Here is a 26,622-nt window from a genome sequence, read left to right as displayed (position 1 = left end):
AACTCTCCACAATGTTATAAACCACTGCACCTGGAGTAGGAACCTTCTGCCAGGTGATGGTCAACTCTCCGGTATCTGAGTTCAGGGTCACGTGCACGTCCTTCGGGGAGCCCGGTGCTGCAGTGGAGGCAGGAGAGAGAAAACGACTTTAAATCTGTGAACTCGCATTACAATAACTTGACACTTAACGTAGATATATTTCAAGGTTAACTCTCCCAAACTTCTGAACTCAGACCTCAAGATGAGCAGAGATGATGCAAAGTGAGGCTCCCAGTAATGCAAGATGAAGCTGAACTGGCCAACACGATGTTAAATTGAATGACAGATGAGAGAGATGAGACAAATGGTTGTGGAATTCACCAGTCGTCTGCGAGCGCCGTGCAGGTTCACTCTCCCCGTCCTCCGACAGCGTGGAGACCCCAATATCATAAACCACGCCGGGCCGGAGGCCTTCAACGGCATAGACCCCCGTGCGAGGCCCCACAGTGTCCTCCAGGAGGGGCGAGGAGTCGCCCGGCAGAGACACCGTCACGCGATAGCCCGTGATGCCAGGCACGGACAGCGGGGTCCAGCGCAGCACCAGAGAGGTGTCGCTCACGTCGGTGAAGCTGAGATCAGACGGCCGTGGGGTGACTACGACCACCCGGTCACCAGCTTCAAAGGCAATTGCAGAGTGAGATTAGCAAGCACGATTAAATAAGATGCAGTTCAAGCTTGATTGCAGTGTTCAAAACCCAATAAATTCAAAAATGCACATATTCAGTTGTTGCCACATCAACGTCTGCATGTTAGGACACGAAGCATTAGATTTTGGATCATGGTGAATGGCAGTAGAATAGATTTGAACTCCACATTTATGCAAGGCAACTAAAATACACACGTGTTCCAAGCTAACTTATCCCTTCAGATTGAACATAGTTTGAAAGGTTGTCAAGTTTGCTCGCCTGCAATTTTAATACAATACTGCGGCATGTTAACTGCTCGCGACAACCAATGCAACTCACGAATATGCCATTTTAATATTTAAGTACTCCAAGTTGTTCAAAAACGTATTTTTGAAAATTGTATTTCTGTTATAAAAAATAGTTTTACCTTGACATATCAGCCAGTCAATTTGTATCGGGTCAAGTCCATTGAGCTAAGAAGCTTCTTTTCCAAGGCGATACTTTGAGTGTGTCTCGATGTAAGGTTTTACTAAATAGTGAAATGCTAATTGCCACAAATCCAAATAATTTTAATTGACAAAAGCAAACCCGAAGCAATAAAAATAGAGAAGCTTGCCGCAAGAGTAAAGCTAAAGAGAAAATCGTTTTCAGTGTTCAGTCAAAGCGCAGCTAGCCAGACCCCAGATAATTTTTGTATTACAAAATTTCACTTGGCTGGACTAGGTCGGCCAATTTCAAAATATCTTACAAGCTGTGCCAGGCCATCTTTATTGCGAAACATCAGATGCACCATTCATGTGCAAGCCAAGGAGCTCTCACCAGTTGAAATGATGGTGGACGAAGGTTTGCCCTCCTGACCGTTCTTGACGGCCGTGACGGTGATGTTGTACTCCACACCGGGCGTGAGTCTCTCCACAGTGACCGACATCTGATCAGGCCTCACCATCTCGTCCACCGAGTGGCCGCGCTGGCCATGCAGGGGAGTTCCACGCACTCGGTAGCCCGTCACTCCTACAGTGTCAAACACAACATGGATATTTACACATACTCCATATGCTAAGTCTGCCATTAGGCTTATGGATGAACTAAAAAGTACCTGTCAAATAGCTACTAATTCGAACTTAAATCCTCTAATATTATGCGGATCACTGAAGCATGAAGTTGTAGACACGCACACGTATTTGCGTACAAGTACTTACAGACACATTCACAAGTGCATGTTAGCACCAATGCACGTCTGGCCGTGCCTTGTGAGAAAAAGGTGGGCATTGTCTAATTTGATTCAACACTTAGAAGTAGTAGGGCTTGCGCGACGAATATTATTCACAATAAAAGGTTTTTGGGATAGATCGCGTAAAAATAAATGTGTCGTTAACTCACCACCACTCTCTCCCGACACGGCCAATTAGTAAGGTTTGTTACGTGAACAAAACGTAGCCAATTAGTTACTACTTCAGCACACATTTACAATGTGTGGGTTTAACTCTCCAACAAAGCGGTGTGCTGAAGTAGTAACTGATTGGCACATTTTGTTCACGTGACAAACCTTACTAATTGGATGTCGGGTGGTTGTTGGTCGACGGCACATTTATTATTTACACGATCCAACCCAAAAACCTTTACTGTGAACTGTCTAACTTACATCCCATTTAAATCCGTGATCTCAATAAATTCTCAACTGTATTGAAAGAACACATCTCAAAGTAATTGGTAATTTGCATCTAAACTAGGCAAAACAAAATTAATTTGTAATGTATCAATATTAGATTACTCAAAGTATATATGTAAAATGTTGCACATCTCAGCAGGTGTTATTTACCATGGTTTCATTTTACTATCAAGTAAGAGACAATGCCTCATTCCACCTACTTGAGCTGACAGTGACTCAAAAGGTAAACTTGATTGTTGTTTAGGTTAGGCCATTTATCATTTGATAATAAAAGTCTGTCTGAACCTTCCACCACCATGCACCTGAATTATACGTGTTAATCTTAAATCGACTTTCCAACTTTGTCACGTGAAATATTAGGCAGCTGATAAACGATACATTTGAACACGAGGTAACTCTCCACAATGTTATAAACCACTGCACCTGGAGTAGGAACCTTCTGCCAGGTGATGGTCAACTCTCCGGTATCCGAGTTCAGGGTCACGTGCACGTCCTTCGGGGAGCCCGGTGCTGCAGTGGAGGCAGGAGAGAGAAGACGACTTTAAATCTGTGAACTCGCATTACAATAACTTGACACTTAACGTAGAATACATTTCAAGGTTAACTCTCCCAATACTTCTGAACTCAGACCTCAAGTTGAACAGAGATGGTGCAAAGTGAGGCTCCCAGTAATGCAAGATGAAGCTGAACTGGCCAACACGATGTTAAATTGAATGACAGATGAGAGAGATGAGACAAATGGTTGTAGAATTCACCAGTCGTATGCGAGCGCCGTGCAGGTTCACTCTCCCCGTCCTCCGTCAGCGTGGAGACCCCAATATCATAAACCACGCCGGGCCGGAGGCCTTCGACGGCATAGACCCCCGTGCGAGGCCCCACAGTGTCCTCCAGGAGGGGCACGGAGTCACCCGGCAGAGACACCGTCACGCGATAGCCCGTGATGCCAGGCACGGACAGCGGGGTCCAGCGCAGCACCAGAGAGGTGTCGCTCACGTCGGTGAAGCTGAGATCAGACGGCCGTGGGGTGACTACGACCACCCGGTCATCAGCTTCAAAGGCAAATGCAGAGTGAGGTTAGCGAGCACGGTTAAATCAGACACAGTTCAAGCTTGATTGCAGTGTTCAAATCCCAATAAATTCATAAATGCACATATTCAGTCGTTGCAACATCAACGTCCGCATGTTAGGACATGAAGCATTAGATCTTGGATCATGGGGAATGGCAGTAGAATAGATTTGAACTCTACATTTATTTGAGGCAAGTGAAATACACACGTTTGCCAAGTTAACATATCCCTTCAGATTGAACATAGTTTGAAAGGTTGTCAAAGTTTGCTCGCCTGAAATTTTTATATAATACTGCGGCATGTTAACTGCTCGCTACAATAAATTACTAATATGCCATTATAATATTTAAGAACTCCAAGTTGTTCAACAAAGTCTTCTCTGAAAATGTATTTTTTGTAAGTATTGTTTTTACCTTGACATATCAGCCAGTCAGTTTGCATACGTGTCAGGCCCATTTAGCCAATAAGCTTCTTTTCAAAGGCGACCAGGCCAAAACCAACGAGCACATTACATCGGATGGGAGGGTTTACAGTGGCTGTACAGCACAGCTGCTACGATGGTAGCCAGCAATTTACATGGGAAGGGGGGTTACAGGTGCCGCTTTAGCACGGCTGATGTGACGGTAGCCAGCACGTGACATGGGCAGGGTTTTTACAGAGGCTGCACAGCATGGCTGATGCGACGGTAGCTAGCTCGTTACATGGGAAGGGTGGGCTTTGGGGAGATGCTATTGCACGATTACACTTTTGGTTTACGGTCACCTAGCTTAAGCTTTGAAGTAACAGATTTGATATTATGGAAATTTGTGCAATAATACTTTTAAGTTCCATGCTTTATTTTTGGTGTGTCTTGATGTACAGGTTTTATTAAATAGTGAAATCCTGTTTGCAACAAACCCAAACCACTTAAATTGGCAAAAGCAACCCAAAGCAAAAAATAAGAGAAAAGCTTGCAGCCAGAGGAAAGTTCAAAAATGTGTTTTCAATGTTCAGTCAAAGCCCAGCTAGCCAGCCCAACAAATTTGTGTATTACAAAATTTTACTTGGGTGGAGCAGGTCGGCCAACTTTAAAATATCTTACAAGGCTCACAATAAGCTGTGCCAAGCAATCTTCATTGCGAAAAATCGGATGCACCATTTACGTGCGTTACCAAGCCAACGAATCTCACCAGTGGAAATGATGGTGGACGAAGGTTTGCCCTCCTGACCGTTCTTGACGGCCGTGACGGTGATGTTGTACTCAACACCAGGCGTGAGTCTCTCCACGTTAACCGACGTCTGATCAGGCCTCACCAGCTCGTCCACCGAGTGACCGCGCTGGCCATGCAGGGGAGTTCCACGCACTCGGTAACCCGTCACCCCTACACAGTGTCAAACACAACGTGGATATTACACGTACTCCATATGCGCCAAAGGTATTTTTTGGATTAGATCGCGTAAATGTGTCATTAAAAACCGCCACCACCCGACCATCAATTAGTAAGGTTTGTCACATAAACAAGACATAACAAATAGTTACTAGTTCAGCATACCGGTTTGTTGGAGAGTAAACCCACAACATTTACAATTCGAGTACAACGTTTCACCACAAATCGCCGAATGAGGCTGGCTGTAATTACCGGCTAAAACGTCGTACTCGAATTGTACATGTTGCGGGTGGTGGATTTAACGACACTGATATTCACGCAATATAACCCAAAAAAACCTCGTACATTGTATTGGTCACGAAAGCCTACGCGTCAAACACTTCATATACTTATTTGACTTTACCGAAAGAGCTAAGAATATGAATTACTGTAGTCACGAAAGCTTTAAATCAAAACTTCATATACTGTCTAAAAGCACTAACTTTAATTCCTCGAATACAAGGCAGGTCATGAGAAAAAAAATGTAGACTTTTGAACATGTGCTTTTTTCAGAAAATAATATTGCGATAGTTGTCAAATGCATTGGCAGTATACCTATGTTAAGATGGGACATATGGAAGGTCAACTCCGAGTAACCGCAGATTTGTTTATTGTGGAATCGATTGACCATTAGGTCTGGTGGCATCTGCTCTTTAAAATCAAATGGGGCGCCACGGTGGCGAGATGTTAACTACCTTGCCTGGTGTATACAGAGGGTTTGATCTCAACATTGACGCCTGTAGATTTAGAGTTTGCAAGTTCTCCCCGTGGTTGCGTGGATTTTTCTCCAGGTCATCTTGCTTTCCCTCCACATTTAGAATCAACGTGCGTGGAGAGTGTTTAGCCACGATACATTTCCACATGATGATAAGCTACTTTGTTGAGCGATCATTTGTGATGGCCAGATCGCTTTTGAAAAAGAGCTATATGCAGCTCAGTGGGCCTTACCAGGTAAAAAAAAAATAGTTTAATTATGTGGCGACTTCGTGTGTAGCGGGTTCACCTCTAGCTAAGTTTCCGAGTGCTTTTTTCATTCAGAAAATGACCAGAAAGGCCTCGTTTCAGGACCAGGGCAGATCGAAGGATGACTATCAAACTCAAGATTTTGCAGTGTCCAAAGTCGGGAAACCCTCAAAGATTTTTCCCAGAATGCACAACACAGCTTTTGCATCAGGCAAGCTCCGAGTGCTCCGCTCGTGTCATCAAGACTGTCGAGCTACCGCAGAAGGCATAGCTCCCGAGCACATATCGCTTGTGAATTAAATGGAACGTTGCACGAAGGAAAGCTCCAAGCAGGACTGCTGATGAGTAAACTTTGCGTCACGCAAGACGGATTTATGCAACGTATTTTCTCAAGTGTGCTTCTATACATCCTTTCAGCTGAACGCACCTCACATCAAGCATGTGTGCGAGTGTTAATGCTTGGTGCCACCAGCCACTCCCAACCCCCTTTAACCGAGCTGGTAATACACAGCTACACTCTTTTGCCACGTGTGTATGCAATAAATACTAGGCAGCTGACAAACGACGCCTTTAGAACAATGGGTACTTCCAAACATTGTTATGAGACATCACTGCACCTGGAGTGGCAACCTTCTGCCAGGTGATGGTCAACTCGCCGGTGTCAGAGTTCAAGGTCACGTGCACGTCCTTCGGGGAGCCCGGTGCTGGAGCGGAGAGAGGGGAGAGAATCCGACTTTAAATCTGTGAACTCGCATGATGATAACTTGACACTTGTAATGCGAATAACAGTACCACTGGTTATGTTTCAAGGTCAACCCTCCCCAACGTTTCTGAATGCAGAAAAAAAGTTGCACACTTATGGTGCAATGCGAGGCTAGGAGTAGTGCGAGGTAAAGCTAAACTCTTCATAATAAATGTTTTGCGGGTAAGCTCGCATAAATACACGTGTCCTCTAACCCACCACCACCAGACACAGCCAATAAGTAAGGTTTGTCATGTGAACAGGACATGCCAATTAGCTATTGCTGGCAATGTCGTACTCAATTATACATGTTGTGGGTTTACTCTCCAACACACCGATGTGCTGAAGTAATAGTTAATTTGCACATTAGGTTCATGTGACAAACTTTGGTAATTGGCTGCGTCGGATGGTGGTGGGTATACGATATGTTTATGAAAAGTAAGAATATGCTTTCGGTAAAGTCACGTTGAAGGGAAACAATAAAATATATATTTATAAAATTATAAAATGTATATATTTTATTATTTTATTGTTTCCCTTCAACATGACTTTACCGAAAGAACTAAGAATATGAATTACTGCAGTCACGAAAGCTTTAAATCAAAATTTAAGAATATGCTGTATTTACAGGAGGTTTAACAAGTAGGCTTTCGCGACCAATATTATTCATAATAAAGGTTTTTGGGTTATATCGCGTTATTTATAAATGTGTCGTAAACCCTCCACCACCCGACATGGCCAATCAGCAAAAAAGTGTCACGTTGACAAAAGACAATTAGTTCACTACTTTAGCCCACCGGTGTGTTGAAGAGTGAATCCACAACATTTACAGTTTTAATACGACGTTTCACTGGTAATTACATACTGCATCATCGGGCAATTCGCCAGAATGGTAAAGCCCTCACTTGCTCCCGGTCTTAAATAGAGCAGCAGGGGTGACGTCATCATTTAACTCATTCAGGTGCAGTAATTATATAATCGATTGGAAATCAATGGTTATGATTAGTAATGAGTTGTAATGTGTGTTATTGTGATTATATGCTACGTTGGTAATCCATTAATTAGTATGTGTTTCCCCTATAAGGAATTGTAGTATCTATGATTGTATTATTTAATAATACGCTTCCAAGCCGCACTAAGCCTGTAGCTGTCAGAACAATTAACATTATTTCTATTTCTCTCAATTTCAACTAATTAGTCTTTTCCAGTAATAATTCGTTTTACACAACACTTCAACGTTATCAAAATCAATTGAGTGTCCTTGTTGACAAGCATGTTCTGCCACTGCCGACCGTTGTGTTTGAGATAATTTAATATTTCTTTGGTGTTCTTTTAGTCTTGTGCTGATGTTACGTCCCGTCTGTCCAATATAGCATCTGCCACATAAACAATTAATCCGATATACACCTTCTGTTGATAATTTAGGTAATTCGTCTTTAGTGCAAGATACTAGTTTTTGAATTTTGTCTACTGTACCAAATCTTACTGTAATGTTTTGCTTTTGCAAAACACGGGCTAATTTGTCAGTTACTCCTGAGATATGGAATTTTAATTTTTTAACAATCTGATCGCTTTCAGCAGTGTTGCTTTGCGATCGTGATTTGGCATTCAGTGCTCTGTTAATTTGAGTATTATTGTAGCCATTCTGTCGTAATGCTTCTTTAACGTGTTTGATCTCTCTCACTAGACTTTCACCATCTGACACTGTTTTAGCCCGATGTATGAGCGTCTGGATAAGAGAGGATTTCTGAGCTGGATGATGATGCGACTCTGCATTCAGATAGGCATCAGTGTGCGTTTGCTTTCTGTAAACGCTGCATGTTATTTTACCGTTTAGGCCATGTCCAAGCAAAATATCTAGGAACAGGAGTGTGTTATTCACCTCCATTTTCATGGTGAACTGGATGGCCGGGTTTTGTGCATTGAGATGATTTAGAAAATCATTAAGAGTATCTTTACCATGTGGCCAGACAACCAAAGTGTTATCCACATATCTAAACCAAAAATATGGTTTTAATGTGCTCGAGGCAAGTGCTCTTATTTCAAAGTTTTCCATGTACAGATTTGCTATAGCAGGAGATAAAGGAGAGCCCATTGCTGCTCCTTCCTTTTGTTTAAAGAAATCCCCTCTCCATAAGAATTAAGTGTTATTTAAACAATGGTCAGCAAGTTTCGGAATATCTTTTGGTAAACCCGTATTCATTACTAGTGTATCAAGTAATTTAAGCGATTCGTTCACTGGAACCTTAGTGAATAGAGAAATCACATCAAAACTTACCAGAATATCATTAGGATTAAGTTTAATATCTTTAATCACATTCACAAGATGTTCTGAATTTCTTATGAATGAAGATGTCCTACCGATGTAGGGCTGTATTTGTTTAGTTACATATTTTGCTAATTTATAAGTGGCAGAGCCAATTGTACCGACTATATGGGTCGTAATGGGATGCCGATTTTATGAATCTTTGGTAGCCCATACAGTCTAGGTGGTTTTGATAAAGGCCGCACTACTGTAGTGATGTCACGAGCCGATTATGATAATAAAATTAGAAATTTACTAGAGGAAAGTACCTACATTAAAATTAAACGAGATCCAACTAATACTTTAGAACGTAAGACGACTGCAATAATTGCAAATTCATTAATCCCTAAGAATGAGCAACACCAAATTAGCCAAGGGCCTCAAAACCACCTAGACCATATGTCTCTGTGCTAACTCGTTCTGCTTAGATGTCTTAGTGTGCTCCTCCATCTATACATGTCTGCGATCTGTATTCTATCACTCTTATATTTCACACAACTTACAATTTAGCAATCTTTGAAATAACGTAATCTACCAGACTATGCGTTAATTGTGTTTTGACCGACCGTCTGTGTTGCTTTATATGGTTTCCAAATTTTGCTAAACCCTGTTTGATTTAGTGTGCTCCTCCGTCTTTCTCTGTATCCCCTTGGGTATCTGTGTTAATTCCCTCTACTTAGGTGTCTGTATATATATCTGTGGTTATGTGTTTCCTCTCTCTCTTAAATTTAGCTCTTCTGTACCTGATGATGATTGCTTGTGTTGCAATCGAAACGTCGTATACTATTATGTTATTTTATTGTCTTATTTCTACGTGACTTTACAGAAAAACCAAAGAGTAATTGTCTTTTGTCAACGTGACACTTTTTTTGCTGATTGGCCATGTCGGGTGGTGGAGGGTTACGACACATTTATAAATAACGCGATCTAACCCAAAAACCTTTATTATTTACAGGAGGTGTTAAGATGTGCAAACAGCAAATAGATACCTTTTGCAAGGAATCAGGTCTGCATTAACCACCACACATACTTGTGGAGAACATGCAAACAAAACATGCTCTATTTATAATAGCATTGTCTTCGAAACTGATTGGCCTACACCAGAGACAGCCTTCTTTGTGGGTCTTATCTCACCAGTGTCAGACCAGAGAACGCCAAATAGCGAACAGTACAAATCCAATGCACGTGTTAGAACATTTATAGCTTGGGGTGAGCAGCTATATTGCTAGAAAGAATAAAACCTAGTCTTATTTTCCTACTTTAATACTGGCAAAAATGGTCCCATGACATTCATATTTACGTGATTTAACCTAAAAAAACCTTTATAATGAATAATATTGGTTGCAAAAGCCTACGTGTTAAATAAAGATAAACTGGCCAAAATTATATTAAACTGAACGACAGATGAGACAAATGGTTGTGGCATTCACCAGTGGTTTGCGAGCGCCGTGCAGGTTCACTCTCCCCATCCTTTGTCAGCGTGGAGACCCCAATATCATAAACCATGCCGGGCCGGAGGCCTTCGACGGTATAGACCCCCGTGCGAGGCCCCACGACGGCATCCAGGTGGGGCGAGGAGTCGCCCGGCAAAGACACCGTCACGCGATAGCCCGTGATGCCAGGCACGGACAGCGGGGTCCAGCGCAGCACCAGAGAGGTGTCGCTCACGTCGGTGAAGCTGAGATCAGACGGCCGTGGGGTGACTACAACCACCCTGTCACCAGCTTCAAAGGCAAATGCAGAGTGAGGTTAGCAAGCACGATTAAATCAGATGCACTTCAAGCCTGATTGCATTGTTTACCCATTGAATTAATAAAATGCACATATTCAGTTTTTGCCACATTAACTATAGCATGTTATGTTTTTTTTATAATTTTCTTTAGAACTGCTTTGTGTTTTATATTCTTAGTTTTTTCGGTAAAGTCACGTTGAAGAGAAACAACAAAATAATAAAATATATAAAACAATAAAAAAAATTCACGACGTTTCAACCATAACTCAAACGGTCATCTTCAGGTGTGTTGGTTTGCATAAATTAATTTTTAAACGGCGCATTTATTTATTTATGAGGCTATCCACATATACAAGCACAGAGACAATTTCAACCGAGAAGATGGATTCTATCTTAGCAATCATTGGAAAGATTTGATAAACCATTTCAGTTCTTAATTGATTGTTCACGCTTACAGTGGCTTTCAGACAGCATACATTATAAAAAATTTCGTCTCCCCCCTCCTCTTTTCAAAATATAGATGGACTAGTCCTGGGCAAACTGCCAAATCACTGCGCGTGACGCTAACGTTTTTTTTTATAAATAAATAAATGCGCCGTTTAAAAATCAATTTATGCAAACCAACACACCTGAAGATGACCATTTGAGTTATGGTCGAAACGTCGTGAGAATTTTTTATTGTTTTATATATTTTATTATTTTGTTGTTTCTCTTCAACGTGACTTTACCGAAAAAAACTAAGAATATGAATTACTGCAGTCACGAAAGCTTTAAATCAAAATTTGCTTTGTGTTTTGTTTGTTGTCCATCCCCCGCACCTCCAATCAGCACGGTTGGCTACGTACGGTGCGAAAGATGTTCAACATACATACATGGCATAAAAGCATTCGATATTGGATCAGGGTGAATAGCATTAGAATATCAACACCACAGTTGTAATTCCATAGCCTATATGTGTGACTGCACATCTCTCGCACGCACTCACACACACGAAACATTTGTACACCTGATTTAATTTAGAGGCTAATTAAATACACGTATGCGCAGCTGCAGCCACACATTTTATTGCCAGATTAAAAGTATCACTATTTATCAAAATGAGAGTTTAATAAAGACGTGCAGATATCGTTTCTGGAAAATCTGTTCATGGTGAACATCTCTCATTTGCTCACCTTAAATAATATAACATTGAGGCATTTTAACTGCGAGCGACAACAGTGCAACTTACTAATATAATGCCATTTTTATATTTAAAAATATTCAAGCAAGCATGATTAATATGTTTTTAATCATAAAACGGTATATTTCAGTTTACATATTGTAACACATTTGCATTGGTGGTGTATTAGCAACTGAAGCTTCAGAACAGATTAAATCGTAAATACACTAAAGTAGAGGGCAATAGCAAAATGTGATTTGCCACAGCGTTAAGAATTTGTACAGCTGGAAGTAGAACAAAAATACATTTCAGCAAGATTCAAGATCAAGACAGTAAACCCTTGTTAATTCAACACATATGGGGCTCTGGCCTGGCCAAATTATCCAATATTCTGAATTATGTACAATGGTACTTCCCCCAGTGCCTCCTGCTCCAATAAAAAACATTTTCCAAATGTATTTTCCAAACTCTTCACACATCATACGCATTAACACACCTGCATCAATTATATCCAAAACTTTGGACTCAGGAGATTTTTTACTTCAGTCCGTTTCTATTCTTGATGTGGGTGTAGACGACATTTCCGAGAGGGTCCGCTTGCACAGAGTGCACAAGCGGCAGGTCTGGACTGACGCTCACCACGCGCACCGCCACCAGACCGAGTCGTTGTTTTGGCCGTGGCGCGTGGCGTCGCCCCACGTGTATGCCGGAATTGGACCATTCGGTACGGTAATTCGGCTCATGGTGAATTACTAATATACCGTATATATGCAGAAAGTGCAGCCGTGCCGAGATATCCCCAATAACAAATGATCAAATAGCGAAATAATGCGTTTTCAGAAAACAGTCAAAAGTCCAATATAGCCATATTAAAACCCTTTCTGATTACACATACTTAAACAGACCAGGTTGGCCAAATCCAAAGTACCTTACAAGGCTCGCATAAGCGGTGCTAGTCTGTTGTTTTCGTTGCGAAACATCAGATAGACCATTCAGATGCGTTACAAAGCCGAGGAGCCCTCACCAGTTGAAATGATGGTGGACGAAGGTTTGCCCTCCTGACCGTTCTTGACGGCCGTAACGGTGATGTTGTACTCCACACCGGGCGTGAGTCCCTCCACGGTGACCGACGTCTGATCAGGCCTCACCAGCTCGTCCACTGAGTGGCCGCGCTGGCCGTGCAGGGGAGTTCCACGCACTCGGTAGCCCGTCACCCCTACACAGTGTCAAACACAACGTGGATATTACACATCACATCCTCCATATGCCAAGTCTCCCGTTAGGCTCACGGCTTAAAACTATGAAGAACCCGTCAACTATTCAACTGCTCTAACTCTAATTCATCTAATACTAGGCAGGTGAATTGAATAGAAATATGTAGACTGTTGAAAGTGTGCCTTTTTATCAGAAAATATTACGGTGATGGTTGTCAAGAGTACTTCCAGTATACCTATGTTAAAAAAAATAACCTTTCAAATATCAAATTGCATTGCAGGAATCCCCCGCTGTTAAGTTGCCATATTTTCTGTTGTTTCGCATAGACGTTATTGATTAATTCAGTAACAAATTTCCCCTTCAATTATTTAGAGTAATTTTTTTTAACCAGGAATGTACACGCTGAAATATTTACAATTTTGTGATGTAATACTGTAGTTTACAGGCATAGCGTGTACCATGTGTAGGCAGTGTGAGCTCACCTGTGATTAATCACGTGTATAAGTGTGCACTCTGTAGCATATGGGAACTTAAGAAACCATTTGGCACAGCTACGGAGAGCCAGGTGCGTCTTTATTAATAATAATTTACACTTATAAAGCAGGTTTCACCCAGAGGTCGCAAGGCGCTGCACAGAGCTAAAAGCAAGTCAATAACTAACGCAATTCTAAAACCTCATTTTAGCACACAGGCTCATGATTTAATTACGGGTACAATTACACTGTGTAAAAAAAAATTGTTCCTGGGTAGCAAGTGTTATTTCCTAATTGCTTATGCCTAAAAAGTAAAAAAAAATGGCTATTATTCCCCACAAACTTTGCTTTTGTGACCAGGACAGTGATATTTTGAAATTACCTATTTTCAATGAGAAAGCGGGTGAATTCGTGTCTTTTCGTTCACATCAAGTCAGAAAAAAACATCATATGAATAAAAATTTACATTTATTTATACTAAAGTAATACAAACATGACTACAAAAGATGTAGACACCAAGGCGCACTACAAAAGATGTAGACACCAAGGCGCACTACTACAGGCGGGACTGGCCAGAGCGAACCGAGTTCTCTGTGGGGAGGAACAACGTCGCGTAGGAGTCACTGGTGGACCCCCGGAAGGTGCTGATGCCACCACTGCACATCAAATTGGCCCTTATGAAACAATTTGTCAGAGCTGTAGATAAGAAGTCGGCAGCCTTCAAAAGTACCTTCAAGACTTCTTCCTTAAGCTGTCCGAGGCAAAGGTCAAAGCTGGCGTTTTCGTCGGACCACAGATAAAGAAGATCCTGGAGTGCAATGAATTCCCCAAGAAGCTCACTAGTAAGGAGAAAGCGGCTTGGAACAGCTTTGTCACAGTGGTTCTTGGCTTCCTGGGCAATCACAAGGTCGAAAACTACGTGGAGCTGGTTGAGACTCTGGTGAAGAACTACGGCACAATGGGCTGTAGGATGTCCCTCAAAGTCCATATCTTTGATGCTCATCTTGATAAATTCAAGGAGAACATGGGAGTGTATAACGAGAACATGATGGGAGACTAAATTTGGGACCGATTCGTGAAAGTGATTTACAGTATAATTGTAAATCTCGAAAAACTACTCACTTCTAAATATTTTGTAGTCATGTTTGTATTACTTTAGTATAGATACATGTCAATTTTGATTCATGTTGTTTTTTTCTGACTTTATGTGAACAGAAATACACAAATTTGCCCGTTTTCTTATTGAAAATAGGTACATTTCAAAATATCACTGTCCTGGTCACAAAAGCAAAGTTTGTGTGGAATAATAGCCATTTTCTATACTTTTTAGGCATAAGCAATTACGAAATAACACTTACTACCCAAGAACAAAAACTGTATTACAGTGTTATTATTAAGATTTGGCGATGGTGATCAGCCATTGGATCGAGCCCCCACGTGCACGGTCAAGTATGAGGCACACCCCCCCCCCCAATGTAGATGTGGGGGCTATCTTTTGGACTGAGGAATTCAGCTGCGGTGTTGTGACGTGGAAGGCATCTCTAAACGTCATTGCAGGTTATGCAATTTGCCCTTCCAAAGAGGACTTTTGAAATAAAGTTTTGCCTTTTCACAATCCTCTGGTGTTCGTTCTGCCGTTGTCGAGTCTCCCACTTCTCCGGCGGACAGAACACAACGCAGTCTACTCGTCGTCCCCTATTATTATTTTAATTGTTGTTATTGTTGTCTATTTAGCCGACCTGCCAAGGTGCATGTGGTCGGCAGTTGATGGTCTCCACGAGCTTCAGCACGAGACCCCTCTCTCGCCAGGCGGTGTCAATCGCGGGCGGAGGAGAGGTCAACGAATGTTGCAATAGTTTACCCATTTTGCGTAGCAAGCCACGTTCCATGAAACATGTCAGGGCTAAAAAAAAAAGAACACCTGGTCAAGTAGATTTGGCCATCCTGAAAAAAGCTTGAACTCTGGGGGACGGTTGTGGGTTTTAATTCGGGCGGCAAGGTGCTCCGAAAACAAAGTGCTCCATCGGCGCTGTGCAGGGCCAGTTGGCCTCGTAACTTGCGGGGTTGTTTTGGTGTCCCTTCCCGGGGCCTCTTGCTCGCCATTATCGTCGCCACTCTCCGACTCCTCCAAGGCCTGTCCAATTGAATGGATGTTGGTAAAGAATGGCACGAGCTGTGTCTGGGAAATGGGCCCCAAGGTTCTTCAGGAACTTTGGGAAAACTCCGTTTGAGCCGACTGCTTTTCCAGAACTTCATGTCTGCTCGGTCGTTGTTCACCTCCTCCAGGGATAGTAAGGGGGGTTTGAGCAGGTGGGGACGTTGGAAAGTAATGCGGTGCAGTTCCTGGTGTGCTTACGATCTTCATTCCTATCCACTGGCACCTTTCATCTAGCCACCAGGGTGGAGGCAATAGCATCCGGGTGGTTGGGAAATCATAGGAGCACATAGTGGAGGAGTTTCTAGACTCCAGAGCTTGAAGCATTCCACCATCTCACGCCATTCTCATTTTCTTTAGAACTGCCTTTTGTGTTTAGTTCATTGTCCTTCCCCCGCACCTCCGATTAGCACGGTTGGCTACGTATTGTGCGAAAGAAGACCAACATACATTACGATCCATGGGCAGATAGCCCATAGGTGTCCACTGCACATGTCATTTGTTTCAACTTTCCTCTGTCGTGTGCCCAACATACATACGTATAATGACTCAAGAAGGGCTGTTTCAGTGGCTTGCATTGCATCTCTGGTACTCTTGATAACACTGCCTCCTCTTTGTGGAGACCGGCTAGGAAAATATTCCCTATGGAAGCCACAGGGGATGACCTCTGCGGATACATTAACGAGGTCGACGATGGATGTGATTAACATTGGCCTTCACGATCGTTAAACGAGCTGTCCAAATAGGCCTCCAGGAGGTTCTAGTGCACTTTTGGCTAGGACACCGATTAGCAGGAATTAGAGCCTGATGTGCGAGCACCACGCGGGCCCTGTGCCGATTGGTGGGAAAAGTAGACCCAAGCTGGTCCATTCTGACGGTGATGGAAAAGCCATTCCTATCATGGGCAGACAAAAATCGCGGAAGAGAATGTATGACTCTTTCCAATAGGCCGATTTGAACATACCACGTTGTCTGGCATCGTAGAGTGGGTGTTGATCTTCAGACAATGCCTGATGCCCAGCAAATCAACCCCATTTTTGGTCGGGTTTTCATATAACCTTACATGGTGTGTGGGTGGCTTCTGAAATCCATAACGTGGACCCCAAAGAATGTATGGTCTGGTCCGGTTGGGGCCTGGCGAATGAGCAGTTTGTACACAGGACGGGAGGGGGTGGCGGGGCTGGTACACATTGGCGATGGTGGACTTCACAAAGCTTGTTGGGTGATGGACGGTGGCGTTGCCAGAGTTGGGAAGCAAAAACCACCGCGTGCCAAAAGGCTTCCTACTGATATACAGCAGGCCTTGCCTGCTGTATATTTGATACTTCAGTGAGAAAAAGGTAAAGAGAACACATGTGATTTATGATCAATGTTTGGGTTAGGCCGTGTAATGATCCAAATAAATGTGTGTCATTAGTAACCCTCTACCACATTAATCATATTTTCTACAAAAACCTATGAGTTCCGTTTAATAGACGTTACTAATATTTGTGTCTCGTGTGTAGTATTAGGGAGCTCACAAATAATGCATTTTAAACGTTAGGCACTCCCCACATTGATATCAAATATCACTGCACCTGGAGTGGGAACCTTCTGCCAGGTGATGGTCAACTCTCCGGTATCTGAGTTCAGGGTCACGTGCACGTCTTTCGGGGAGCCCGGTGCTGCAGTGGAGACAGGAGAGAGAAGACGACTTTAAATCTGTGAACTCGCATGACGATAACTTGATACTTGTAACGCAAATAACAGTAAGGCTGGTTAACGTTTCAAGGATAACCCTTAAGTTGAGCAATGATGGTGCAAAGCGAGGCTCCCAGTCGTGCGATACAAAGATAAACTGAATTTCGATTTAAAGCTTTCGTGACTGGAAGGATTCATCTTCTTTGGCTCTTTCGGTAAAGTCACGTAGAATGAGAATAAAATAATAAATTAATACAATAAAATAACACAATAAAATTCTCACGACGTTTCGGCCACAACACAAGTGGCCTTCTTCAGGTGAAAGGAACAGACCTGTTGGGACGATAGAGTTTCAATGAACGTTGTTAAGATTCGTAGCGTCTTTTTAAGCTGGTTTAGAGAAGTGAGGCACCTTGACAAAAGAGGTTTACATATAAAACAGGAGAATTTAGCATTGAAATAGCCGAGTGATTAGCTTGTGACTGGTCACAGAAATGGTTATATTAAAGTCAAAGCCTACACATCCACAGAGGCACCTAGTACAAATCAAACAGGATAATTTAGCATTGAAATAGCTGAGTGATTAGCTTGTGACTGGTCACAGAAATGGCTATATTAAAGTCAAAGCCTACACATCCACAGAGGCACCTAGTACAAATCAAACAGGATAATTTAGCATTGAAATAACTGAGGGATTAGTTTGTGACTGGTCATAGAAATAGCTATGTTAAAGTCAAAGCCTACACATCCACAGAGGCACCTAGTACAAATCAAACAGGATAATTTAGCATTGAAATAGCTGAGTGATTAGCTTGTGACTGGTCACAGAAATGGCTATATTAAAGTCAAAGCCTACACATCCACAGAGGCACCTAGTACAAATCAAACAGGATAATTTAGCATTGAAATAGCTGAGTGATTAGCTTGTGACCAGTGAAAGATGTTTTAAACCATTTCGGTTCTTAATTAATTGTATTTTACGATGACCTTCAGACCGCAGCTCTTTCGCTGGCATTGACTCTTAATACCTCTCACACCACGGTTAATGGTATGGTTTACAACATGGAGGATAACAGCGCCTCGCAGCTGTCTCTCTCCCCCTCCTCCGTTCCGACCATGGATGAACTCGTCCGTCTGAACGGGGCTCGTAGCTATCCGTGGTGCTGAAGTTGAGGGTAAGAATCCACCCATTTTTTCGCCATAGAGCATTGTGATATATAACGACTTATTGTTGGTAGCTTAGCTGATTGGAGAATATATAGAGTTTATTGATAACATTGAGGTAGTTTATATTTTAGTTTTTATTGGTTTACGATATGGTATTCATTGGTGTAGTGTATACCCAGTTACTGTTAATAGCTCAGCTTATTGAAGAATATATTGAGTACATTTATTATATTGATGTAATTTATACTTAGGTTTTTTCACATCGGTTTACTATATGATAGTCGAGTTGTTGCAGCCCCTTTGGCGTCCATGTGCTAGGTGCCTCTGTAGATGTGTAGGCTTTGACTTTAACTTAGCTATTTCTATGACCAGTCACAAGCTAATCCCTCAGTTATTTAATGCTAATTATCCTGTTTGATTTGTACTAGGTACCTCTGTGGATGTGTAGGCTTTGACTTTAACATAGCTTTTTTTCGATTTGAAGCTTTCGTGACTGCAAGGATTCATCTTCTTTGGCTCTTTCGGTAGTCACGTAGAATGACAGTTCTGTACCTTTCACCTGAAGACGGCCGCTTGCATTGTGGCCAAAACGTCGCGATAATTTTTTTGTGTTATTTTATTATTTTATTCTCATTCTACGTGACTTTACCGAAAGAACCAAAGAAGAAAGCTAAACTGGCCAATGTGATATTAAGCTCGACAGATGAGACAAATGGTTGTGGAATTCACCAGTGGTTTGCGAGCGCCGTGCAGGTTCACTCTCCCCGTCGTTTGCCAGCGTGGAGACCCCGATATCATAAACCATGCCGGGCCGGAGGCCTTCGACAGTATAAACCCCCGTGCGAGGCCCCACGACGGCATCCAGGAGGGGCGAGGAGTCGCCCGGCAGAGACACCATCACGCGATAGCCCGTGATGCCAGGCAGGGACAGCGGGGTCCAGCGCAGCGCCAGAGACGTGTCGCTCACGTTGGTGAAGCTGAGATCGGATGGCTGAGGGGTGACTACGACCCGCCGGTCGGCAGCTTCAAAGCCAAGCGCGGAGTGAGGTTAGCGAGCACGTTTAAATCAGATGCAGTTGATTGCATTGTTCAAGCATTCCTTAAATAAATAAAAGCACACTCGTCAGCTTTTTTACACATTAAGCTAAGCACGTTAGGGTGTGGAAGCATTAGATCTTAGATAAGGGTGAATAGCAGTAGAATATCAACACCACGTTTGTATTTCTGAGGCCAATGTAGAGGTTTGTAATTTTCTTTCACAATCACACCGCAATAGAAAATCTGCTTACGTCGGGTTGCAGTGGAACGTTTTCTTTTCCCATCCATTATCAGCCTTAAGCAAGTCTGGTTTTGCATGTTCTGCGGTCCCTCACTACTGCCCTAGTAGAGAAATGTACTTCTCATGGACCTAACCGCATTATCGGTAGCCTAAAACAATGGCTGAACTGTGAACTGAGATTCATAATAACATCCATGTCTAGATCCTGTAGACCCTGTGATTTATCGAATTTATGAAGATGAAGGGAATAGATAAATGTAGTTTTCCAGTCATTCATTTTTTTTACTTGTTCATCCGTCACATTCAGGGGCATTAGGTACTCATAAAGGAGTTTTTTTTACAAAGGCTTACCAGAAAAAATACATTTACAATGTCCAAATTTCCTTTCCCAAAATTTGAGTCTCATCTAAAAAAAAAATTGCGCTTACAAAACGCCTAAGTTGTTGCGCAGTGACAACGGCAGTGTGGATATCTCACCGTTTGAGATGACGGTTGAAAAGGGCTGGCTCTCCATTTCGTCCTTGATGGCCGTGATCGTGACGTTGTACTCCACATTGGGCGTCAGCCGGGCCAAGGTGAAGGACGTCCGGTCCGGCCCCACGAGCTCATCCAGAGGCTGTCCCCGCTGCCCGTGGAGGGGCGTGCCGCGCACGCGGTACCCCGTCAGACCTGCGCGGTGATTTTAACGTTGAAGCTCGGGCGCACCACAGTTCGAACGACATCATCGTGAGAAGAGCGGTCACGGTGTTTTCAGGTGCGGTGACGCGTGGCTGAGTGGTACCGCGTTCGCCGCTAATTGCAGAGGTTCGAGATTTGCACCCGAGAGAGGGCGTGTCCCTGGCTAATACCGCACCTGTGTTCACCGTGAAATACTACGCGCCCTCGGCTTCATAGTGGGCATTATGGATCGTGTGATGCCAATCAAAAAACATGGGTGTGGTATGTATGTATGTAGAACTTTATGAGACCTCCTTTGCCAGAAACAAGATATAGGAATATGTTTTACCCTTTTAACTGGCACAAAAACTGACACCTTTATTCAAGGCATCATGTTTGCAAAAAACACAACACAAGCAGTCAGAATGCAAACAAAAAAGACAACTCTGATAATATGCACTGTCCTTGAATTTGATTGGTCCACACCCGAGACAGCTTTTCTTAGAGCCTAGTCTCCATTGGTGTTGGACCAGAAGACGCCAAAAGGCGTACAACTCAAAAACAGCACACCATCAGAGTATTGAGGGCTCGGGGTGAGCATTTACATTATGAGACCTCCTTTGCCAGAAACAAGATATGCCTTGAGACCTCCTTTGCATATTATCAGAGTTGTCTTTTTTATTTGCATTCTGACTGCTTATGTTGTGGTTTTTGCAAACATGATGCCTTGAATAAAGGTGTCAGTTTTTGTGCCAGTTAAAAGGGTAAAACCTATTCCTATGTAGAACTTCTTTCGCACCGTACGTAGCTAACCGTGTTAATCAGAGGTGTGGGGGGGGGGGGGGGGTGAAGGACAAACTAATTACATAAAGCAGTTCTAAAGTAATTAGTGTTCATACATTTGATTTAAAAGTGCATAGCTCCAGTGGCTTCCTAATAACGGAAGGAAGAGCATTCCAAACGGCCGCAGAAGCGCATCCGAAAGTGTGCGATGCGGTGACTGTCTTTGTTCAATAGCCAGCCAAAAGCCGCTGCGAGAACGATCAGATTTCGACTCCTGGTTTATGTTCCTTAACGAGATCAGCACGGTATTGTGGTTCATTTGTGGCAAGCGGTGCATATCTCCAACACACACCTGGAACCGTCATTCCCTGCCAGGTGATGGTCAGCTCTCCGTTGTCGGGGTTTACGTCTACATGCACGTTCCTGGGCGGTCCCACTTCTGTTAAGAGATACGAAAGCAGTTCAAGCGTAATAATTAAACGTCTATGTCGTTCTAATATTCATCCACCATGACACAATGACATACTAAAGCATAGCCAAATTGGTAAATGCAACACATCTATTAGAATTCAGAAAAAACACGAACAGTACCATGATGCAATGCTCAGCAATTTTTTCAGTTTTAAATGATGTTTTCTTTTATTTTGCATCGGTTGTGCAAAATGCATCTCACAACGTGATTTGTAATGCGCACAGCTCTCACACGGCGCCGTGGAAAGCTTGTGACAGAATCTCGAGTGAAGGGGTCGGCAACCATAAATAAAAAGAGCCATTATTTTTTAGAATTTGGTAAAAAAACTCAACAATTGAAGAACCGCAATGCGTGTGAGAATATGAGACTGTGGTCCTAAATAAATAACGTCACCAATCCGTCCTTAAAAGGCCGTGCATTAGCGTCTATTGAAATCCTTTTCAAAGTGGGAAAACCAGGAGCTGCACCAAACGGCTGTGACAGGCATTCCACATGCAAATGTTAACAACATGTGACAGTTATTATGCAATTAGGGTCTATATAGCATGCATGTTGAACTTCTTTCGCACAGTACGTAGCCAACCATGCTAAATCGGAGGTAAGATATAACACTAGTTTACAGAGACAATTCCCTGCTAATTCCCGTACCACTCCCACTATGGGAGAACCAAACACGGTTTAAATTCCATCCATGTGGCAGCCCCTTGATCTCTGGAACAGAGCAAAAATGTTTGGGTTCAAAACCTCACCCCATCCTTGTCCCTACTTTAAAATCACTTTTAGACCTCTGATTTCCTATCACGTGTACATGTGATTGATCGCGCAGCTTTGCAAATTTTAAATTAGAATATTTGTTTTATTTAATGCGATGCGTTCTCCCAGCCCTGTTGTATTTCCCTGTGGTGCTTGTACCACGACGTTGATGCAGGATGGGCCTTGCCATTCTGAACTTCAAAGTGCACAGTTATTTTGGGTTGTTTTAGGCCCATTTTTTGTTGTTGTTGAAACTGGGTTTCTGTAACCAGATCCCCATAAAAATAAACATTTACAACCCAATAGGTTGTACCTGTGCCAGAATAAAACCAAAGACAATTTTGCTATATTTAAATATTAGCTCTAGCAAAAGTCTCACTTTTAAAAAGGACAATCTTTTTTTGACAGGGAGGATAGCGTAACACAGAAGTCAGTGGCGAAGGATTGCTCAGTGTGGCCAATGCTTGGATCGAGGATGGCTGAAGACAAGTGTGTTGAACTTCTTCTTTCGCACCGTAACCTAGCCAACGTCGACAACGCTTCCCAAGAAAAAAACGCGTACACATTTTCTGAACTTATAAAAAAACAGATCTACACTCACCGGTGCTGTGTGTCCCGCGTACGGCTTCAGACTCCCCATTTTCCACGAGCGTGGACACGCTGAAATCGTACAGGATGCCGGGCTCCAGCCCGTCGATGGAGAAGGCCCCAATGCCGGGCCCGACAGTGTCGTCCAGGAGCAGCGAGGCATCACCGGGCAAGGACACGGTCACGCGGTAGCCCGTCACGCCGGGCAAAGGCAGAGGCGTCCAGCGCAGCACCAGCGAGGTGTCGCTCACGTTGGTGAACGCCAGGTTCGTGGGTCGGGGGATTTCTGTGGCGAACCCAGGAGGAGGGGGAAGCACAGAGTGAGGGCACATCGAGGAGAACCGCGGCGATTACGTGGCAAACGTAAAATGCCACAACGCAGACATCCTATTTCAAACTGGTGGCTTATCTTGTAAAAGGCCGGAGCAGTGAACACAAATGTGCCACATGTAGTATGGTTGCAGTCTCAACAAGAGTACACGTTTCAATGCCCCACTATTACACTTTTTTATCAACTTTGTATGCTTATTTCTTGCAACAATATGATTCTCATTAAGCACCGATAGATGGCAGGGGAGGCCACAGCCTGACCTTCAACTACCACTCGGACATTACCTTTACCATTTATGTACGGTTAAATTATGACGTGCGTATATTCTAAATATGAAGTTTCGGTAGAAAGAGCTTTGGATTTATTACCATTATTTTACAGTGAAAATAATGTAATGTACACCTTTAAATCACTAAATACATACTATATTCATCAATCTCTGTTTTTTTATATAAATACAAACAAATTATGTTTCTTCACTATGTTCTTTGATTTATATCAGTTTTTAATTTTAATACTGTATAGTATAAAATATATTATTTTCAATGTAAATGGTCGTTGCTTAAAATATGAAATAAGTTATTCATTGTTTATAGTATGACATAATAAGCTCCAAAGGCCGGAAATGCATCATCATAGTACTCATGTTACAAGTTATTCAGCATAATAAGTTTAAAAATACGATTAAAGCTCCAGGAACGTACCCTACTTCATATATCGAGGCATTGCTGTATAATGTACCTACACGAGTGAGGGACCACGACAACATTGGGCACTTACCACCGGTGGCACTGGAGGAAAATGGGGCACTCTCCACACCATCCTTGAGGGCCGTGATGGTGATGTTGTACCTCACTCCGGGAGTGAGGCTGTCCAGAGTCAGCGACGTCTCCTCGGGTCTCACCAGCTGATCCAGGAGGTGGCCTCGCTGCCCGTGGAGGGGCACTCCACGCACGCGGTACCCGGTCAGGCCTGGAGGGGGTGGGCATTAGAAAACGGACAGCAGAAAGGTTATTCAATGAGGTTTTGTATGTACGTATGTTGAACTTGTTTTGCACTGCTCGTAGGCAACCGTGCTAATTGGAGGTGCGGGGAGGTAGGACAAACTAAACACAAAAAGCAGTTCCTAAGAAATTCGTTTTCAATCTAGATTTGAAAGTGCATAGCTCCAGTGGCTTGCTAACATCAGAAGAACGTTCCAGATGGCCGCAGAAGCTCATCTGAAAGCATGCAATGGCAGTGACCATCTTTGTTCGATGACTAGTCAAAAGCCATTGAGAGGATGACTGGAGTTCGCGTTTTATACAGGAACATGACACAGGCTACTAAACTGCTGACAACCAACTTATTTACGCACGCATACACATGCCTCAAAATAATAAGCTTACTGCTAAATAATACAAATTGACCATCATTGCCACTTTACAATTTATGTTCTCTGAACTCTTAACAGAGACAGATGTTCTTAAGGTTTCCCATTGACATTTATTTTTTTATACATTTTCAATTTCTACCAAGCAACCAAAAATTTTTGTTTTCAATTCAGCAACTATAAAAACAGCATATTCTGGTTATAACTCTTTTAAATAAGTTTGCCTTGTATATAAATACTTCAGGCTCCACCAGGAAAAGCCCCTTCTTATCAACAAGACATAAAGCGGACAAAAATTATCATCATCTAACATAAACGTGTAATTTGATTAATTTTATTACAATGCACATCACTAACCCTTTCCCATTCCGATTATGTAAACGTACACGTACGTCATCGTCGGAATGGAACCGGGAAAAAAAAACTACCACACGGAGAAATATGGCAAGCTCTGATTGTGGGGCACTTTAAAAAGGTACAACAAATCAGCAGGTTTCATCGTTTGGTAGGTTTACACATACATGAAATCTAATATACATTGGGCCTTATTATTATGCCCGCACTCTGATGAAGTATTACTCTTCTAAGCTATCACGAGGCCCACAAACTTAAACCTGGACGTATAATTTACACATACTTGCTATACACTCGGAGAAGATTTGAAAGGTTTTACAGAAGTTGCTGCTCGGGCTAATGTACAATATCAGATAATATATATTTTAAATGGTTTCTATGATCAATGAGTGTATCATTAAGGGGCTGGATACAATATATGTAACACACGTGACACATAACATTAAAATTATACAGGAATCGCACCAATAACTACAGAAAATATATTCGTGCACCGCCTGCTAAAAAGCCTCAAGAAATTTTCAAACAAACACAAAAGAGCGCAAAACAAAACCTACAATAAATTAAAAAAAAACATAATGCAACTGGTATTGACCAAACATCTCAGCGCTGAAAAGTTAGCAGAAAATTACTCGATTTGGATTATACATTTAAAAGATGACACCCGCCCCCTGCGAAAATCTGGAAGGACCCTCCTGAAAAGCTTTGGATTTATTACCATTATTTTACAGTGAAAATAATGTGACTCGGCGAGGCTTTTTCTGGGCGAACGATCGTCACGATGAACAACAACACCAAGGTAGCAACGAGGCCATACCCGGAATGCTGGATCTGTCCCACGACAGCGTCAGTTTCCTTGTGATGGGGTTCACATCCACCTTGACGTTCCGGATTTGAGCAAAGGCTGCAAATGCACACAAAAGTGGAACAGAATTGACACGCATTTATGCAAATAAATTATACTCCAACGCTAGAGAGCTGCGTTGCCCATATCGCACGAAATGGGTCTTCTCCGGGTGCTCCAGTTTCCTCCAACATGTATAACCACTCTCGAATTGGCCGAAAACATCTTAGAATATACGGGCCTCCCATGTTTGTGGATTGTGCAGCCTTGCGAGTGAGATGCAGTTTGCAATAATGACGTTGCTATAAATATACTTATTAAAACTTACAAAGAAAGGAGACCTCGCACGTTATGCCGACGTGTCTCACTGTCACGTAGTGGGCAGTACATAAAATAGACTTGCATGCAGCAGACTAGTTGGCCCAGAGTCTGCTTATTATGTCCCACGTAACATTCTATTGAGGAAATAGCTTAAACTTAAGATAGCAATTACACCATTGGCGATAACGACAAACAAAAAATCATTTAAAAAATTCCCCAAAAAACAACAGGGTGAGAAACGGCAGCGTACGTGTGGTGATGGTTTTCGTGGCGGGCCGAGCAATCTGCCGCCCATCCCACAGGATGGAGACGGTCACGATGTACTGCTCTCCGGGGGTCAAGCCGTCGATCAGGATGCTGCCCGACTCCGACGTCTCCGTCCTGAAGGGAGCCTCGTGCTCGGGGAGCTGCACCGATGCCTGTGGGTGGTAACGCGTGGGCACGCGCACTCTACCCGTTACAGCCGTTCA

The 26,622-nt window shown here is 42.8% G+C and overlaps 1 protein-coding gene across 6 annotated transcripts in view; it reads right to left on the bottom strand.

Moving 5' to 3' along the window:
- LOC116943884 (tenascin-X-like) overlaps positions 1-26,622 on the bottom strand; it is a 156,527-nt gene that overhangs the window by 66,405 nt on the left and 63,500 nt on the right. For 5 of the 6 annotated variants that reach the window (XM_032957190.2, XM_032957191.2, XM_032957192.2 and 2 more), the window contains 17 exons: positions 26,403-26,571; positions 25,805-25,891; positions 24,042-24,233; positions 22,944-23,216; positions 21,470-21,556; positions 20,155-20,346; positions 19,128-19,421; positions 17,129-17,215; positions 12,733-12,924; positions 10,248-10,541; positions 6,388-6,474; positions 4,571-4,762; positions 3,090-3,383; positions 2,758-2,844; positions 1,485-1,676; positions 361-654; positions 31-117 (listed from right to left, as the gene is read on the bottom strand). In XM_032957190.2, the coding sequence (XP_032813081.2) occupies positions 31-117; positions 361-654; positions 1,485-1,676; positions 2,758-2,844; positions 3,090-3,383; positions 4,571-4,762; positions 6,388-6,474; positions 10,248-10,541; positions 12,733-12,924; positions 17,129-17,215; positions 19,128-19,421; positions 20,155-20,346; positions 21,470-21,556; positions 22,944-23,216; positions 24,042-24,233; positions 25,805-25,891; positions 26,403-26,571 (3,100 nt within the window). The remainder of the gene's footprint in view (positions 1-30; positions 118-360; positions 655-1,484; positions 1,677-2,757; positions 2,845-3,089; positions 3,384-4,570; positions 4,763-6,387; positions 6,475-10,247; positions 10,542-12,732; positions 12,925-17,128; positions 17,216-19,127; positions 19,422-20,154; positions 20,347-21,469; positions 21,557-22,943; positions 23,217-24,041; positions 24,234-25,804; positions 25,892-26,402; positions 26,572-26,622) is intronic. The other variant, XM_032957195.2, reaches the window with a different exon arrangement.

This window comes from Petromyzon marinus, chromosome 19 (genome assembly GCF_048934315.1).
Source record: "Petromyzon marinus isolate PM22_M1 ecotype Great Lakes invasive population chromosome 19, UKy_Petmar_22M1.pri1.0, whole genome shotgun sequence".
NCBI lineage: Eukaryota > Metazoa > Chordata > Hyperoartia > Petromyzontiformes > Petromyzontidae > Petromyzon > Petromyzon marinus.
The sequence above is the reverse complement of the archived record's forward strand: the minus strand, read 5'-3'. Positions and strand labels throughout refer to the sequence as shown.